We start from the raw sequence: 19,441 nt of genomic DNA on the forward strand, positions 1-19,441 counted from the left end.
AACTCCGATATACCACTGTTGGAGTGTTGGTTCATACCCAAACACCACCACAAGGAAGACTGGCATCACCACAAAAGCCACGGCAATTGCGCAACACATCTACTTCCTTCATTCAAAATAAATGACTCAACTTTATATTAAATTTTAGTACAGAATTAAGTCATTTATTTTAGAACGGAGGGAGTAGGAAGAAACTGAGTGGCGGAAAGGAGCGAAGACACTACTCTTGCTTGCTTGCTGGGAAATTTGGCAAGGACGAAACCAACGCACCTTCCGAAAGAAGCTGCCATGCACACTAGGTATTTTTTTTTCGAAACACGGTCTTTTAGTGTCCGATTCATCAAAAAAGGTCAAAAAGAGTTGCTCAATTAATTAATGAAAAACTGTGTGAAAACCACCACAACACGCTGCGTACAAAAAAGGCCCATAGGACGACCTGGCAACCCACACAAGAACTCCCCTAAAAAAAACCCACACAAGAACACATACACGCCGTTAAAGAGAAAAGTGCCGTCGAGGTTACAATCCGGTGTCATCGTCATCACACCCCCGCGCGAGGGCGACTCCGACCATCATCAATGACCATTGATGTAGCCCTCACGGCAAACAAGTGTTGCGCCGGCCGATGCCAAACAGTCCACCACACACGCCGACAACCAGGCAGCTCCGACTCTGTCAACGAGCATTGCAGGCAAAAAACACTGGGCCTGCGCCGAGCCGATACTGCAACCGAGCACCGGCCTCGTGTCATCATCACCGCGGAGGCACCTCCTCTGCAGCTCCGACTTCAGGAAGACAAGTGAGGCACGGCAACCCCTCGAACACGACGGATGGGACTGACTACCAAGGCTCAGCATCCCAACTCCGCCCGAAGCCGCCATCGTTGCCACACAAGAAGTCGCACCACAACACCATTGTCGGACGGACACTTGCCGACCGCAGTGCCGCGAGCGTCCAATCCATGGAGCGCGCAAACGGGATCCAATATTCTTCAAGACGGTGCTCCAAAGAAGGAAGCAATGATGTCGACGCCGTTGCCCGACCCGACTGGGCCTTAGACTTTCACCCAAAGAGCTGGAACCGAGAGTGTGTAGGGAGTGGACTCCACAGCGGCGCCTCCAAGGAGGTGACACGATGTCTGCGGACACCAACGCCGTCGGCCAGTAAGGCCTGACCTCGTTTAAATAGCAAGCGGATGCGAGGAGCCAACCGGCGTTAGGTTTAATGTCGGCCGGCTCACGAACAGATGTGTGGCCGGAGTAGGTTTCTCGGCACACGCGTGGGTTTAATGAAGGTAGGCGAGCAGTCTGTAGCCGTTTGAATACGGTGATCAGGGGTGTTCAGCTGAGCGTGCAGCGGGCGGCGCTCTCTCGGTCGGCGCGCCGCTTCAATGCGACAGTGAGAGGTCGCGTCCGCTTTGGGCCGGGGTCAATGCGGAGCGGCCACTCCAACAACAACATGAATGCGGACAGCTGACATCAGGCGGGAAAGCACGCGGACGAGGGAGAAGGATTTGGTGGGCCAACTTAGTCAGATGCGGATGCCACCCTCCTCTTCGGTTTGCGGGAAAAAATGCGTCTGAGCCGGCCTACAGACCGATGCAGGACTGTGTTGGATGGCAAAATACGTCCGCACTGTGGGATTGGGACAGTTGTGGATGCCCTTAGAGCATGTCTAACAGAGCCCTCAAACTGATCAAACCCTCAAAATAACTATCAGTTTGAGGGTTGAGCAAAAAAGGCGCAGATCATTACCCTCAAATCCCTAAACCCTCAAAAAAAATTCCAAGCCGAACCCTCAAGTTCGAGGCCAACCTGCACTAGTGAGGGTTGGAGGACAATTTCCAGGCCCAACCCTCACTTGGTCAACGAGCTGCGCGGGAATGAAATTTCCCCAACTGCCACTCACCACCGCGCCGCCGCCAGCCTTGGTTCTCGGCACCGCCGCCGGCCATGGACCCCCTCCAGCCCCCGGCCACCCCCTCCTCCGCTCCTCCGCCGCCGGCAACGGCCCCCGCGCCAACACCGGCGCCCGCCCCTGCCCCGTCGTGAAGATGGTGGCGGCCACCCACGTCGGCCAAAAACAGTGGCGGGCGGGCACCCACGTCGACAAACAACGACGAATTCCGGCGGTGAGCAGCGCACGACGTTGATGAAGACAGAGACGATTCCTCGCTCTCGAGCGTCCCGGCTCGATTCCCTCCGTGCAGACGAAGAGGACGACGAGACAGAGATTTTGAGGGTTGGTTTGAGGGCACTGATCTGCGCCAGGGATTTCCGGCCTTCAAAACGACATTTTTTCAGCCCTCAAACTGGTTTTGAAGGTTGAGTTTTTGAGGGCTCTGTTAGACATGCTCTTAGCCCGGTTTCAATCGTTAAAAACTTCCATGAGATGCCAGTTAAGCCGCCCCTTGGATTTCCTATAATCAAACCTGTACATGTTGAAATCACCCAGCAACAGCCATGGACCAGAAATGGTAGCAACCACCTGATTCATGATAGAGAAGAAATCCACTCTGCCAATTTCATCACAACTCACAAGGCGCATAGACGGTGGTAAGCATGAAGGACATGTTGCTGGTGCTAGAACTGAACTTAGCAGTGACGTGAAACTTATGCTTGCTGACAATTTGGCAGTCCACAACTTACTGATCCCAGGCAAGCAAAATAGCCCCGGTAGTACCTTCACCCGGCATGAAGGTGAAAGAACGTAGCCGATCAGAAAGAAACTCTCTCGCTTTAAGCATTGAAAACTGATGACAGTTTTGTCTACAACAGAGAATATCCGGATGACAGGAAGCAGTAGTTTGTCTAACAAGCGAGCACTTGTCCAAATCCCCCAACCCACGCACATTTCAGTTAATGATCTTCATAAAAGTTACTCCCTCCCATCCATAATAAGTATCGCAGTTTTGAGCTAAGTTTGAACTAACTTTACGACACTTATTTTGGATCGAAGGGAGTAATTAACATCTCCCCTATCGAAATGAACCACAAGAGGCCGAGGGGCTCAATGCTGTGCATGAGAATGTGGACGAATGCATGCCAAAGATAGTGCAAACTGAAGCCATGTACGTATTAATTCATAGATGCGTACAAAGTGGCGATACAGACTCATACCTATAACCAGAACAGCACTCCAAGGGGAAGAACATCCTTCAGGACAGAATCTGTCAAGAACTAAGATAATGCATCGCTGATGACTGAAGCTAAACCTGAAAGGCATGGAGGAAATAACAAAGCATGCTAAACTAAATGCAGATAACATACTAGAACATTCAGTAGGCTCCAGTACTGAAGAAGGAAGTGAGTTGCAGCTACTGATATCTGAACATAGCATCTCTGATATCCTGATTTTGACATGCCCGTTGCTCAAATTCGATTTGATGTTGCACAGAAAACGATGTTGCAGATATGACATTGCCCCTAAGTAGGAAGCTAATTAAGGTCAAAATGACCAGTTAGTTCGTGCTTCGTTTGTGTAGGTTTTCGTCCCTTTTTTCTTAAATTAGTTGAACAATTCTCTTCTTCTTAATTAATCGATGAGGCAAAATTTTTGCCTCCGTTTCGAAAAAAAATAGAAAGCTAATTGATGTTGTGTCTCCCTTTTTTCTTTTTCTTTTTGATTTTCATTTTGAGGGTACAGTTTTTTCTCTTTCCTGGAGTAAATTTTGCCTCTCCATTTTAAGAGCTTTTTTCTTTTTGAGGCAATCTCCATTTTAAGAGCTGGATTGGAATGGGTAAGTCTTTTTTGCGGGCCGTCCTGGAGCCCAGCCCACTAAGAAATTTAAGGGCTGTTTGGTGTCTAGCCACATCTTGCCACACTTTACCACACTTTACTTTAGACAAGTTTGATCAAGTTAAATGGGTGTTTGTTTCTAGTCACACCCAAGGCAAGATTTTTTTTATGAGAAGTAAACCCCATATGTCATAGCACAAAAAATGTGACAAGATTCCCTTAGACAAGCCAAAGTGTGGCTAAGGGCCTGTGTTGGTTCATGACTAATTTTGCCACAACTGAGCTTAGGCAAAGTGTGGCTCACAAAATGGCCACCACAAGTGTGGCAAGATTTAGCAAAAAGTTGAGTCTATGACATGTGGATCAAGTGGCTAGAAAAGTGTGACAAGCCACAAATGTGGCAATAAACCAAACACATACCTAAGCTATTGTGGCACGACTAAGGTTAGGCGTGGCAAGCTTAGGCTGCAAACCAAACAGGCCCTAATAATTTGAGCAACTCAAGTTAGGGGGTGTTTGTTTTCAGGGATTTTTTTTGTGTAGGGAATAGAAAAAGTCTCTTTTAAAGACTTTTTTTACCAAACGGGAGGGATTTTTTAGGAACTAAACTAGACATTTGAGACTAAATGAAGAAGACTCTCAAGGAGAGTCTTTTTGGGACTTTTTGGGGCTTTTTCAACAATGCTCCTCCATGCACCCATTGGCCCGCCACCCCATGGTGTTGTTTGATTGTTATTTTTTCTATATACTAGGGGTAACATGGTCATTTAATAACCTCTAGGAAGGAACTAGGGACTTTTTAGTCTAAGGACTTTTTAGTTAGAACTAGAAAAAGTCCTAAGACTAAAGAACCAAATACCACCTTAGTCAAGTGTGGTAAAAAGTAACGTGACAATGTATGGCAAATATAGTCACACCCCTTAGGTCTACGTATATAGGAATCCTTAGAAAAAGCTAATTCTAAAAAAAAGCTAAAAGACCCCTAAAAAGAGGACCCATCTATCCATCATCGAGCGCTAACCTCTTTTCATCCTCCGGCCTCCCGCGATGGCGCCGCCGCCGCCACGGCTGCTCGCCGGCGGCGACCACAGTCCGCCCCCCACGTCAACCTCCTCCCCGGAGCACCCTCTCCTCTCCGCGCACCTCCTCCTCCCCGACCCATCCCCCTCCGATCTCTCCTCCCCGCACCTCCCCCACGCCCTAGCCTTCTCCTTCCTCACCCACCCGTCCCCTCTCCCGCGCCGCCTGCTCCTGCTCCTCCACGCCGCCGGGGGCCGCTTCCCCGCCTTCTACCACTCCTTCAGCTCCGCCCTCCTCTCGCTCCCCTTCCCGCTCCTCCTCCCCCACCCACGCGCCCGCCTCCTCCTCGCCGCCGCCGAGCTCACCCGCGCGGCCGCGCCGGGCTTCGCGCCCCTACTCCTGTCCCTCCTCCGCCGCGTGCCCTTCCCCGGAGACGCCCGCCTCCTCGACCGCATCCGCGAGCATTCCTCCTTCCTCGTCGCCGAGGAGCCGCAGCTCCTCGCCTCCGCGGTCTTCGCGTTCCTCCGCCTCCTCGCCAGGAACCGCCTCGCTCCGTTCCCCAGGAGCGCCGAGTGCAGCAACTGCGAGGAGTGCAAGAGCGCGAAGAACCTCGAAGAGTGCGGAGAGAAGCTGGTGTCCTTCTGCGTCTCGGTGCTGCGGGATCACTTCCAGGTGTGCACGCTGATCGGGAGGGACCTTGTGCGATCGCTCCATGAGCTGGTGCTCGTGCCGGAGTTCCAGGGACTATGGAAAGACTTGATCCTGGCCCGAAACGTTGACATCTGCCGGGTTGTCACTCCAGGTTGGTGCACAGCCTTGTCTATCTCGCCGGAGATGGAGACGCAACTGCTGTTCTTGATGAACAATGTGAAGTGGGGAAGCCAGAAGAGGTACCAGCTGTGGTTTGCGAGGAAGCATTTGATGGTGCCTGGAGGGGAGGAGAGGATACCGGACATTGTCCGCTTCATATGCTGCGGGTACCTCCCGACCAATGAGGTTATACAGTCTGGTGTCATTGCCCGCTGGGCGGTCATCGGTTGGTTGCTGACTAGTTGCAGCAAGGGATACATCGTAGCGAATGCGAAGTTGGCGCTGTTCTATGACTGGCTGTTTTTTGATGAGACTAAGGGTAACGTCATGAACATTGAGCCAGCAATGCTTCTGATGTTGAACTCAATATCTCAGTATGTAGATATCACAAACATGCTACTCGAGTTCTTATTTCTCCTGATTGAGAACTATGAGGTGCGGAGGAAGGAGGCCATCGAGCAGTCTGTGAGGTGTGCATTTACAGTGCTGGTGAAGAAAGGAGTGCTCCCGTCATTGGAGTTGTTGACATGCTGCGAGAAGCTATCGCCACTGCTTAGGCAGAAGCTTGTGGCATTTTTATCTAGTACAACTCCTGTAGCAGCTGTAGAAGCCTGCTTGAAACCGATTAATGAGGTTTCTAAAGCAGCAGAGTTGAAGAAGAGAGTTTGCTCAAACTAGATGCCACAACCTCCTGTTTCCAGAATGAACTGCAGTCAACACCAATCCACCAATAATTCCACCTTGCGAATGATCTGAGAAGGCACACAGAGAGCAACTGCAAGACCACACCAATTTACAAGTAATTCAGGTGAAGGGCATCCCTTGAGCAAGAAAAAGGAATTTGGAGTGTGGGCTCATCATCAGCTTGCCCAGAATATGTCCAATAAAAAGACCACTCTGCCATTCAAACTAAATTAGATCTCAGTATCAACTCCGTTCAATTAATACTGAGAATGCCATAATATATGGTCATCATGAGCAGGATGCTTGATTTTAAATTTCTGCCGGTTGAGAATTAAGACAAGTCAAGAGTTTGGTCAACCCATGGCATCTCTGATTAATATGCAGAACATATGTTCATCTGAAGCACATAATGAATTTGGCTGAATGATAGGCTGCTGCTCGTGATTCATTACAAGTTAGCTTCAAATGTGATGAATTGAAATGCTGGCAGCAAAGGAACTACTCTCTGCACAAACTCATCATCTGCTTCAACTGATGAAAGAAACCTCATGCCCCTTTTGACAATTCTGAGATAAATACACAATATAAGGATTGAATGCTGTGATCAGAGTTCAGACCTGGTGGCATGTCCGCATGTGCCGCACGACATCATGCACATCAAGCTTGTGATAGCGAGTGTTTTTGTTCAGGCATGCTAATACACTTTATGGGAGAAGTCACATACACCATAGGCAGTCTCTATGGATGTATTTCTCCCGAGTTATAGGACATCATCTGATCTAAGTAGGCCAACCTTGTGTACTTGTAAACATTTTGTAATTACCGGCTTTTGTTATTCAGTAGTGAAATCCCTTTCATCGTATTTTGTGTCTTGTCCTTTTATTGAGGGCACTAGGTGCCACATACCAACTCGCTCTCTGATGTTAATGTTTATGGTGAGTAGACAAAGGTGCCAAATTCCTTTTCTGCTTTACACTTTAAACTACACCTCCAGTCTGGAAAATATGCATATTTGTATCCATATTTCTCTGTTTTTCTCCTAGTCAGTGTGACACTTCCCAGTTCCTACTAATGCATTTTGATAGGAAATACTATGACATCAAAATTCAGACATTTTGGTAAGGCTAGGGAAATAATTTTTTCCTAAATGAAAGCATCATATCAAGATTCATGGGGTCAAGGGATGATACAAGATTGTTACAAGGCACTGGGGCACAAGGAGAAGCAGGACTCTGTCGCAGAAACAGTACAAAGAATGGTGTGCCACACAAACCACAGCTCGAGTTGTTATCACCAAAAGACTGACTGAGAAAACTGATTTATTCCACGGAATCAACGGTTACTGGACAAATACATGGATGCAATATATCAGGGCATCTCGACCGTCAGAAGACGCTTATGGGCGATAACCCTTGGTGAAATGCACCCACAGAATCGCAGAACGGTTCATCAGCCAAGGCCAGGGCGATAACCCTTGGTGAAATGCACCCACAGAATCGCAGAACGGTTCATCAGCCAAGGCCAATCCTTAAGGCCAAGAACATTCAGACAATATTTATGGACCGCATAGCGCAAACAAGAAAAGAAAATCAGCATTATAGAGGTTTTACATGGTACACAGAAAAGGGAACGAAATCATAGAGACAGCCATGTGGCAGAGCCAGGACAAAAAAGAGGTGGCAAGAGGATTGGAGCAACCAAATCACAGCCATCCATATCCAAAAGGCCAACCTCCGCCTCACAACTCATATCCCTTGTGCGCCCAGGTGCTCACCCTTATATCTCAGCGGTTGCTGCACTTCTCACCCCCCCTAAGGAAAGGCTGCAATTGTAAGGTGTGTCAAAGAAGAGGGTAGCACCTGATCTGCTTGCCTCCAGAAACAATGGCGTCTGCTACTCTCCTCAAATCGTCTTTCCTTCCCAAGAAGGCCGAATGGGGCACCATGCGCCAGGCCGCCGCCCCCAAGCCGGTGACCGTCTCCATGGTTGTCCGTGCCAGCGCATACGCCGATGAGCTTGTCAAAACCGCGGTATGCTTTCTTAACACCAACAGTATAATTCTAAAATTTTGCCATGCATATGCGTGTATTGGTTTGATCCTTGATGGGCAGTAACTTCTGGTGAGAATCCTCTTTACATCAGTGGGAAGGGGAGATCTGGATGTATTGTCAATACAGAAACTACCAGTGATAAATCAAATGTATTCTTATTAGGACGAACAGTTAACCTAGTACCGTTTATCATAATCCCTTCGACATAAGACGGATGTTTTGTCACGCAGAGGAAATTGTTTGGCTGCTTTTGATCACACCAAAATCACTAGTCTGAATGAACATGCATAACATATGTTTTCGATATTGCATTGGTACAGTAACTTTTCTATCTTCACCGCAGCGAGCTAAATAGATATGATTGATGTTGTGTTGTACCAAAAAAGAGCTTGTGAAAATCCAAACATAAACGTGATGTGTTTCTCGATTAGACATCTGCAGTAAGACATGACACGGGTTAATCACCACTAGCTTAACGATATGGCAGGATGCATCATGGCGCACAGAAATTAAACAACTCGCATTCCAGTGATATCATTGTTTGAATCCATGTGTCCGGCTTAAGCTGAGCAATCCATCTGAAGGTTCATAAGTCATAACAAAACTACATAGTTTCTTCTAAACTTTAAATCTTTGATAGCATAAATCATCAAGTTTACAACAGTAAAATTTCTACCAAACGAGCAAAGGTTTCATTCGGTTATGGACTTATGGTTCAGAAGATCTCAAGCTTTATTCTTCCTGCTGCAGAAAACCATCGCATCGCCAGGCAGGGGTATCCTTGCCATGGATGAGTCGAATGCCACCTGTGGCAAGAGACTTGCCTCGATTGGCCTTGAGAACACCGAGGCTAACCGCCAGGCTTACCGGACCCTTCTTGTCACTCCACCAGGCTTGGGAAACTACATCTCTGGTGCTATCCTCTTTGAGGAGACGCTCTACCAGTCGACTGTTGATGGAAAGAAGATTGTTGACATCCTTGTCGAGCAGGGAATAGTTCCCGGTATCAAGGTTGACAAGGTAGGCTGTCCACTGATTTCACTCCAAATTGGCACATGCATTCCCTTCTTAGAGCCTTTTTTAATTAAAACAATTCTAAACTGAAGATCCAAACTGCTACTATTACTAATGCATCAGAACAATCATATGTGCTCATGTGACTAGCTATACATTACAAGCAAAAACTGATGATCCCGGGTTTATTTCAAGCTTAGAAACAAAACATTCTTCTAAACTGGTGCTCATTCTCAGGGTCTTGTGCCACTTGTTGGTTCCAATGATGAGTCGTGGTGCCAAGGTCTCGATGGCCTTGCCTCCCGTGAAGCAGCATACTACCAGCAAGGCGCTCGCTTCGCCAAGTGGTTAGATATTTGCTCCTACAAGGACAGTTTACCTTCCTTTAGGTCACCCTAGCTGACATGAAGTTCTCTTGCAGGCGCACTGTTGTCAGCATTCCTAACGGCCCATCTGAGCTTGCTGTCAAGGAAGCTGCCTGGGGTCTTGCCCGTTACGCGGCCATCTCACAGGTATTGTTCCCATTTCCTAACAGTCCAAACTTCTACAGCACAATGGTCAGGCACAACATTCTAGTGGATATGTAAACCTCTTGTTTGTTGATGTTCTAGGACAATGGGCTGGTGCCGATTGTGGAGCCTGAGATCATGCTCGACGGTGAGCACGGCATCGAGAGGACCTTCGAGGTCGCACAGAAGGTGTGGGCGGAGACCTTCTACTACATGGCTCAGAACAACGTCATGTTTGAGGGCATCCTCCTGAAGCCAAGCATGGTGACCCCTGGTGCTGAGTGCAAGGACAGGGCCACCCCTGAGGAAGTAGCCAGCTACACCCTCAAGCTCCTCCAGAGAAGGATCCCCCCTTCCGTCCCCGGCATCATGGTGAGCAGAGCACCCTCCCAAACCTAAGTGCACAATCATGAATATAAGATTATGTTGACAAGACACTATCCTCAACAACCAATTTGCATGGTGACATAGTAACTAACTCAAAAGTGCCAAAATAGTATGCCTTCAGAAATCCACATACCATTATATTATTTCTGCAGAAGCTTACATCCTATGTTGTTTCTTTTCTGTGGTGGTGCAGTTCTTGTCTGGTGGTCAGTCGGAGGTTGAGGCAACGCTGAACCTCAACGCGATGAACCAGGCGCCGAACCCGTGGCACGTGTCCTTCTCCTACGCGCGGGCGCTGCAGAACACCTGCCTCAAGACGTGGGGCGGGCGGCCGGAGAACGTGGCCGCGGCGCAGGAGGCGCTGCTGCTGCGCGCCAAGGCCAACTCCCTGGCGCAGCTCGGCAAGTACACCAGCGACGGCGAGGCCGCGGAAGCCAGCGAGAACATGTTCGTCAAGAACTACAGCTACTGATCCGTCGGCGAGCTGTCTATCTAATAATCTACCGCATCACTGTCAGCCAGTAGCGCCTTGAGCAGCTTGAGGGCACCTTAGCCAGCCAGTGGGTCGTCGTTGTTACAGGTCGAGACCAGCTCTGATGGAAGAGATGGACAGAGAGTATATACTGTGTTTTGCCACCCTAAGTAAACTACTTTGGAATGGTCCTACTGTTGTATTCGCATGGTTTTTTCTAGAGCATTGTTGCCTTTGTTTGCTACCGTAAGTATGAACAATCTGAAGCGCCCCCCCTTTGGAACGCGGTAATTTTTCTGAGATATTATTTCTATCGGGTTTGCTATTTCACATCTAGATGTGAAATAACTATCTCGCATTTAAATCTAGAATCGTTGGATCATTTGTCTTTAATATTTGTGCAAAACACAATGGTCTAGTTGATGCGCTGTCTCGCGCTGCCTGTGTCCGGGTCGTTACTGGTCGAGGTTGGTCCGTTGTTGATTTTCACGAGCCTATACTCCTGAAGGTCGTTGTTGGTGCGAGGTTTGATTGCCTTTTTATATTTCTTTTCAAAAGTCTGTCCCATTTGACTTCCTAGTGTTTTTTTCATTTCTGTTTTATTTGTCTTTTTTCTTTTGTTTTTTCTATTTCATTATTTGTTTGGAATTATGAAATATTTTAAATTCATGATTTTTCATTTATGTTTTCTATTTTCACTTTTTAATTTTTTTCCTTTTTCTTTTTATTCGTCATTTATATGTTTAAAATTCATGAACTTGTTTTCACTCTGTCATATGTTCGCTTTAAATGTTGTGCAAATCTTGATTGTGGGTTATTTTGTCACGTGTGCTCTGTGTCGCATCGTGTGTTTCATATCTTCTTGTCGACTTGTTCATGTATGTGTCTTTTGTTGGTGTCTTTTGTTGGACCATTTTAGCGACGCGATCTAGGTCCTGTTCGGGATTGGTTTGCTAATTATTATCTAAATGAGAGTTAACAATGTTTAATCTAACTCATATACCGGTAGATACACGTGCTTCTGAGTCATGTTTGTTGCCCTTGCGTCGTGTTTTTTGTTTGTCCCTCGTGAAGCAGTGAGACCCAATATGATATTCTTTTAGTGAGCCGTTATTATGTTTTGTGTATTGGTATTTTTGTGGGCTTAGCTTTTTTGTGGAGCGACACGTGTTTTTTATTCCTTGTTTCCTTTTTCTTTTGGTTTGACCGTGTAGCTAGAGAGGAGTGTAACTATATTTTTTCATTTTCAGATTTGCTAAATCTAATCTAGATAAGTTTCAGCTCATGTAATTCTGTCTGATTTGTTCACTTTAATGTTTGCACAAACTCGGTCATGCACGCTCAGTTTGTTTCTTTTCGTCGCGCGTCCTCTTGTATCATTTGTTTTGTGTCGTCATGTTCTTGCATTTTTTCCACATGGGCCTATATATGTTGTCGTTTGGGGGCCTCGACTATGAAGCTTATCGCCCATCTTCTCATTGACTGATCTTTGACCCCGGTTATTTTGCCTGTGTTTTATTTTTCATCCCAGTTATAGGTCCAACCTTGACATACAACTGACATGTAGTTTGTTTCATCCTAGTTACAAGTCGACCATTGACTCGCAATTGGGTTTATAGCTTTGTAGTTGTCCCAGGTGCATGTCCACCATCGACGCACAACTTGAGCATGTGTTTTTATTTTTCACCACAGTTGCAAGTCCACCATTGACACGCAACTGGGCATATAGTTTGTCTCATCCTAGTTGCAAGTCAACCCTTGACTCACAATTGGGCTCGGAGTTTCGTAATTGTCCTAGGTGCAAGTCCACACTCGACTCGCAACTGGGTTCGTAATTGTCAAACTTGCAAGCCCACCCTCCATCCTGCAACTGGAGTATGTGTTTTTTGTTTTTCATCCCAGTTGCAAGTCCACACTTGACTCGCAACTGGGCACATAGCTTGCTTCATCCCAGTTGCAAGTCGACTCTTGACTCGCAACTGGCTCATAGTTTCGTAGTCGTCCTAGGTGCAAGTCCCCCTCGACTCACAATTGGACTCGTAGTCGTCCAAGTTGCAAGCCCACCCTCTACCCACAACAAGAGCATGTGTTTTGTTTTTCATCCCAATTGCAAGCCTACCTTTTGATTGCAACTGGCTCACAGCTTGTTTCATCCCAGTTGCAAGTCGACCCTTAACTTGCCACCGGGCTTGTAGAGTTGTAGTTGTCCCAGTTGTAAGTCTACTCTTGACTCGCAACTAGGCTCGTAACTGTCCGAGTTGCAAGCCCACTCTCGACTCGTAACCGAAGCATGTGTTTTTGTTTTTCATCCCAGTTGCAAGTCCATCATCGACATGCAATTGGGCGTGTAGCTTGTCTCATCCTAGTCGACTCTTGACTCGCAACTGGGCTCGTAGTTTCATAGTTGTCCCAAGAGCAAGTCCACCCTTGACTCGCAACCGGGATCGTAATTGTCAAACTTGCAAGCCCACCCTGGACCCGCAACTAGAGCATGTGTTTTTGTTTTTCATCCTAGTTGCAAGTCCATCCTTGACTCGCAACTGGGCCCATAGCTTCATTCCAGTTGCAAGTCAACCCTTGACTGGCAACTGGCTCGTAGTTTCGTAGTTATCCCAAGTGTAAGTCCCACTCGACTCACAATTAGGCTTTGTAGTTGTCCAAGTTGCAAGCTCACCCTCTACTCACAACTAGAGCATGTGTTTAGTTTTTCATCCCAGTTGCAAGTCTACCTTTTGATTGCAACTGGCTCATAGCTTATTTCATCCGAGTTGCAAGTGGACCCTTAAATTGTAACTGGGTTCGTAGTTGTCCCAATTGCAAGTCCACCCTTGACTCGCAATTGGGCTCGTAGTTGTCCGAGGTGCAAGCTCACCCTCCGAGTTGCAAGCCCACCTTTTGACCCGCAACTGGGCTTGTGTTTTGTCTTTCAACTAATTTGAAAGTCCACCATTGACTTGCAACTGGGACTGTAATTTGTTTCATGCTAGTTGCAAGTCGACCCTTGACTCGCAACCCCGCTTGTAGTTTCGTAGTTGTCTCAGTTGCAAGTCCACATTTGACTCGCAATTGGGCTCATAATCCTCCTAGTTGCAAGTTCATCCTCGAATTGCAACTAGGCACATGTTTTGTTTTTTATCCCAGTTGCAAGTCCACCTTGACTCGCAAGTGGGACCATAGTTTGTTTCATCCTAGTTGCAAGTTGACCCTTGACTCACAACTGGGTCATTTGTTTCGTAGTTGTCTTAATTGCAAGTCCATCCTCGACTCGCAACTAGGATCATAGTTTTTTGTTGTCCCAGTTGCAAGTCCACGATCGACTCGCAACTGGTGCCATAGTTTGTTGATGTCCCAGTTGCAAGTCTACCCTTGACTCGCAACTAGTATGTGTTTTGTTTTTCATATCAGTTGTAAGTCCAACCTCAAATCATAGCTCATATCGTAGTTTTATATACTTGTCTCAGTCACAAGTACACCCTCGACTCGCAATTAAGCCCATAATTTTTATCTCAGTTGCAAGCCCACCATTGACTCACAACTGGGCTTGTGTTTTTTGTCTTTCATCCTATTTGCAAGTCCATCGTTGACTTGCAACTAGGACCGTAATTTGTTTTATCCTAGTTGCAAGTCGACCCTTGACTTGCAATTAGTCACATAGTTTGTAGTTTTCCCAGTTGTAAGTCCATCCTCAACTCGTAACTCAGCTCGTAGTTCTCCTAGTTGCAAGCACACCCTTTGATTCGCAACTAGGCTTGTGCTTTGTTTTTTAACACGCAACTTGCCCCGACCTCTAGTTCCATGTCCAACCCCAAAATGTAAACCCACCAGACCCAGTTGCATTTCCAAGCCAAATAGGCAACTAATGTCTATTGGCCGGTTCTGATTGTGATATAACCACAAGTGGCAAAAGGTGACAGATTTCGCATGAACCCAACTGCACTGACTCATGTACCGAGCGAGTAATAATGTGGTGTAAGAACAAGTACACATTGCACTACTGACTACGTGAGAGCGACATGGAAAGAGTGGAGTCTCTTGAGTAATAATATAATGATAGAGAAAAGGAGAAGGTAAAAAAGGTACTAATCTAATAGTGGACCTTGGATTGTTGTACGAGTGACATAGTGACTGTACATGCTGGTTTTTTAGATGACATGACAACAACATATAATTACTAGTTGGTTATAAGAGGAAAAGGAAGCTTATTGTTCCCCCGCAAAAGAAAAACGGAAGCCTATTTTTGAAATTATACGATTACTATGTCACCTCAGACCTAAAGAACACTCATATAAGCCTGGCCATAGTGAGAGAAACTTAGCTAGTACTCCCTCCATTCCTAAATATAAGTCTTTTTAGTTATTTCAAATGGACTACAACATATGGATGTATGTAGACATATTTTAGAGTGCAGATTCACTCATTTTGCTCCGTATGTAGTCACTTGTTGGAATCTCTAGAAAGACTTATATTTGGGAACAGAGGGAGTAACATGCATGCCAAATCAACACATTTAATTATGTGACAAGCAATTATGAGGAGATATGTTTTGGTAACATAATATGTTACACAGCATAGCGCACCCCAGGTGCCAAGTAAAAATTACCGACACCAACCATGCTCCATCTAAGCATTGGCATCCACCACCGGTGGGATGGGTGGCGCTCTCTATGGACAGATCTTTCTCGGCAGCAAATCCTCTAATCAAATACTAGTAGTTTATATTGGCACTTTTCTAGGGACTACTTTTTTTGAAAGAAGCACCAATTGATTTTTCTTTGTTTGTAAACATTGTCACAACTTTGTTTTTGGTCCAGAGCTATTTTGGGGTGATTGGTGTAGTACTCGGAGAATCGGCGTACTACCCAGTACTTACCCGTATGATTTTCATTAGCCGTCACAATGATTGTAACCATGAGCAGATGGGAGATTAGGCTAGTGCGAAGCTTACCTTAAACCCTACCGCCGCCGTTGAAATGAGGAAAGTGGCGAGGGAATCGTGGAGAACGGCGGGAAAGCGATGTCGCGCCATCCGGCCTCCTCTTGCGGTGGGAGAACGAATACTCCTATAGCTCCGGCTGGCACTGCGCCCTCACGAGCAGCACACTGTACTCGATTGATTTGTTATCCTCTGGATGCTCGACCTTCGACCTGTACGCCCACCACCTCCGCCTGACTTTCGCCTCAAGCGAATCTGTCTGCTCCATCGCCTAGAGGAAATACTCGATGAACTCGAAGGACTGCGGCATGACTGCCGCCGGGGAGTACATCGCCGCCCTCATCGTCGTCGTCTCGCTCTTTCACATACATTGCCACATGGCCCTCACCGTCCTTGAAATCTCCCACTCGTTGTCAAACCAAGTAAGAGTCTCCTTCAACCTTCCTAACTTCGCCTGGTCGCCGCCGGCGATCTGCCTGATTCGCGGCAGCATCCTCTCCATAGATGTCCTTCTGAGATGTCTGGTGCTAGCTTTGGAAGATGGGAGGAGAGGCAGTGGTCTTTCAATGGAGAAGAGGGAGAGGCGAGATGGTGGTTTTGCAAAGGAGAAGATGGAGAGGAGAGGGGGTGGTTTTGCAATGGAGAAGAGGGAGAGGCGAGACTGTGGTTTTCGAATGGAGAAGATGGAGAGGAGAGAGGATGGTTTTGCAATGGAGAAGAGGGAGAGGAGTGTGCCACAATGATTTACAGGATTGAACGAGAGGGCCGGTGCGCTGTGACTGGATAAAAATCAATTTACCCTTCAATTAAGAAAGCGACCCCACATTAACTAGTCTCCCTTGTATTCTAGGTCATATTTGACCATGATGTTAACAAATAAAATATATGTTATACATTGCAAAAATAATATAACTTGAAAGTACATTCAGATACGAACCAAACGATACAATTTTTGATGACATGCATTCACATTTTGCTTGTCAAATATAGTACGTGGTCAAACTTTGACCCAAAATACACAAAACAAAACAATACTTCCAAGACCAGTGCCTCTCCTTTCCTCTTAAACCACCACCGCTCCTCCCATGTTCCAATCCAAAACTAGCGCCACTCCTCTCCTCTTTCATTTCAAAACCACTGACGCTCTTTTCTTGTTCCAATCCAAAACCAGTGTCGCTCCTCTCCTCTTCCATTTCAAAACCACCATCGTCCTTTTCCCGTTCCAATCCAAAACCAGCGCCGCTCCTCTCCTCTTCCATTCAAAAACCACCGTCGGCGAGTGAAGGTGCTGTGGAGAAGTAGATTGATGGAGTTGTACAACCAATATGTGTGGCTCGCAGGCGGCGACCCTGTGAAGCTAGCTAGGATGTTGGAGATGAAGGAAATATGCCCTAGAGGCAATAATAAAGTTATTATTTTATATTTCCTTATATCTTGATAAATGTTTATTATTCATGCTAGAATTGTATTAACCGGAAACTTGATACATGTGTGGATACATAGACAAAACACCATGTCCCTAGTAAGCCTCTACTAGACTAGCTCGTTAATCAAATATGGTTAAGTTTCCTAACCATAGACATGTGTTTTCATTTGATGAACGAGATCACATCATTAGGAGAATGTTGTGATGGACAAGACCCATCCGTTAGCTTGATCGTTCAGTTTTATTGCTACTACTTTCTTCATGTCAAATACATATTCCTTTGGCTATGAGATTATGCAACTCCCGGATACCGGAGGAATACCTTGTGTGCTATCAAACATCACAATGTAACTGGGTGATTATAAAGATGCTCTATAGGTATCTTTGAAGGTGTTTTTTGGGTTGGCATAGATCGAGATTAGGATTTTTCACTCCGAGTATCGAAGAGGTATCTCTGGGCCCTCTCGGTAATGCACATCATAAGAAGCCTTGCAAGCAATGTGCCTAATGAGTTAGTTGCAGGATGATGTATTACGAAACGATTAAAGAGACTTGCCGGTAACGAGATTGAACTAGGTATGAAGATACCGACGATCGAATCTCGGGCAAGTAACATACCGATTGACAAAGGGAATTACGTATGTTGTCATAACGGTTCGATCGATAAAAATATTCGTAGAATATGTAGGAGCCAATATGAGCATCCAGGTTCCTCTATTGGTTATTGACGAGAGAGGTGTCTCGGTCATGTCTACATAGTTCTCGAACCCGTAGGGTCCTCACGCTTAACGTTCGATGACGATTTAGTATTATATGAGTTATGTGATTTGGTGACCAAATGTTGTTCGGAGTCCCAGATGAGATCATGGACATGACGAGGAGTCTCGAAATGATCGAGACGTAAAGAATGATATATAGGAGGATGGTATTCGGACACCGGAAGTGTTCTGGAGGGTACCGGGTACTTATCGGGTCATCGGAAAGGAGTTTCGGGCACCCCCGACAAAGATATGGGCCTTATGGGCCAAGTGAGGGAACACACCAGCCCTGGTGCGCCCCTATAGAGGCCATCCCTATGTGGAGGAGAAGGAAACAAGGGAGGGCAAGGAAAGTGTGGATTAGGATTCCTACTTCCTTCCATCTCCCCCCTCTTTCCTTCCACCTCGGTTATATATGGCAGGGGGCGTGCAGGTTTGGGAGGGTGCCCAAGTAGGATTCCTCCTACTTGGGGCGCCCCCTTGGCTGCTCCCTCTTCCTCCCACCTACATATATGAGGGGGGAGGCGCCTAGAACACACAACAACATCTGTTAGCCGTGTGCGGCGCCTCCCTCCACAGATTACACCCTCGGTCATATTCTCGCAGTGCTTAGGCGAAGCCCTGCATGGACCACTTCACCATCACTGTCACCACGCCATCATGCTAACGGAACTCATCTCCCTCGACACTTTGCTGGATCAAGAGTTCGAGGGACGTCATCAGGCTGAACGTGTGCAGAACTCGGAGGTGCCGTACGTTCGGTGCTTGATCGGTCGGAACGAGAAGAAGTTCGATTACATCAACCGCGTTGTGAAACGCTTCCGCTTTCAGTCTACAAGGGTACGTAGACATACTCCCCCCTCTCATTGCTATGCATATCCTAGATAGATCTTGTGTGAGCGTAGGACTTTTTTCGAAATTGCATGCTACGTTTCCCAACAGTGGCATCACATCCAGGTTTATGCGTAGATGATATGCACGAGTAGAACACAAAGAGTTGTCGGCGGTGATCAGCTTACCACCAATATCTTATTTTGATTCGGCGGTATTTTTGGATGAAGCGTCCCGGAGCAACCTTACATGACCACGTTCATGAGACCGGTTCCACCGACAGACATGCAACTAGTTTTGCATAAAGGTGGTTGGCGGGTGTCTGTTTCTCCTATTTTAGTTGAATCGAATTTGACTGCGGCCGGTCCTTGTTGAAGGTTAAAACAACAAACTTAATAAATCACCGTTGTGGTTTTGATGCGTAGGTAAGAACGGTTCTTGCTAGAAGCCCGTAGTAGCCACGTAAAACTTGCAACAACAAAGTAGAGGACGCCTAACTTGTTTTTGCAGGGCATGTTGTGATGTGATATGGTCAAGACATGATGTGATATTGAAGGAAATATGCCCTAGAGGCAATAATAAAGTTGTTATTTATATTTCCTTATATCATGATAAATGTTTATTATTCATGCTAGAATTGTATTAACCGGAAACTTAGTACATGTGTGAATACATAGACAAAATAGAGTGTCCCTAGTATGCCTCTACTTGACTAGCTCGTTAATCAAAGATGGTTAAGTTTCCTGACCATAGACATGTGTTGTCATTTGATGAATGGGATCACATCATTAGGAGAATGATGTGATGG

The 19,441-nt window shown here is 46.5% G+C and overlaps 2 protein-coding genes across 2 annotated transcripts; both read left to right on the forward strand.

Annotated features, from left to right (window-relative positions):
- The first annotated feature begins 4,445 nt into the window (after positions 1 to 4,445).
- On the forward strand, positions 4,446 to 7,114 carry LOC125550940 (integrator complex subunit 3). The gene has a single exon (XM_048714077.1). The coding sequence runs from the start codon at positions 4,786 to 4,788 to the stop codon at positions 6,244 to 6,246; it is 1,461 nt and encodes a 486-aa protein (XP_048570034.1). The 5' UTR covers positions 4,446 to 4,785; the 3' UTR covers positions 6,247 to 7,114.
- An 870-nt stretch (positions 7,115 to 7,984) lies between these two features.
- Positions 7,985 to 10,877, forward strand: LOC125550941 (fructose-bisphosphate aldolase, chloroplastic). Its single transcript, XM_048714078.1, has 6 exons — positions 7,985 to 8,282; positions 9,054 to 9,323; positions 9,555 to 9,664; positions 9,739 to 9,829; positions 9,929 to 10,198; positions 10,407 to 10,877. The coding sequence occupies exons 1-6, from the start codon at positions 8,136 to 8,138 to the stop codon at positions 10,683 to 10,685; spliced, it is 1,167 nt and encodes a 388-aa protein (XP_048570035.1). The 5' UTR covers positions 7,985 to 8,135; the 3' UTR covers positions 10,686 to 10,877.
- The last annotated feature ends 8,564 nt before the right edge of the window (positions 10,878 to 19,441 follow it).

Source organism: Triticum urartu, chromosome 4 (assembly GCF_003073215.2).
Source record: "Triticum urartu cultivar G1812 chromosome 4, Tu2.1, whole genome shotgun sequence".
In the NCBI taxonomy this organism is placed as follows: domain Eukaryota; kingdom Viridiplantae; phylum Streptophyta; class Magnoliopsida; order Poales; family Poaceae; genus Triticum; species Triticum urartu.

Excerpts from the sequence above, each read along its gene's own strand:
- LOC125550940 (XM_048714077.1), top strand. The coding sequence starts at position 4,786 with ATGGCGCCGCCGCCGCCACGGCTGCTCGCCGGCGGCGACCACAGTCCG.
- LOC125550941 (XM_048714078.1), top strand. The coding sequence starts at position 8,136 with ATGGCGTCTGCTACTCTCCTCAAATCGTCTTTCCTTCCCAAGAAGGCC. Across the intron at positions 9,324-9,554 it reads CCGGTATCAAGGTTGACAAG|GGTCTTGTGCCACTTGTTGG; the intron begins GTAGGCTGTCCA and ends GCTCATTCTCAG. Across the intron at positions 9,665-9,738 it reads GGCGCTCGCTTCGCCAAGTG|GCGCACTGTTGTCAGCATTC; the intron begins GTTAGATATTTG and ends GTTCTCTTGCAG.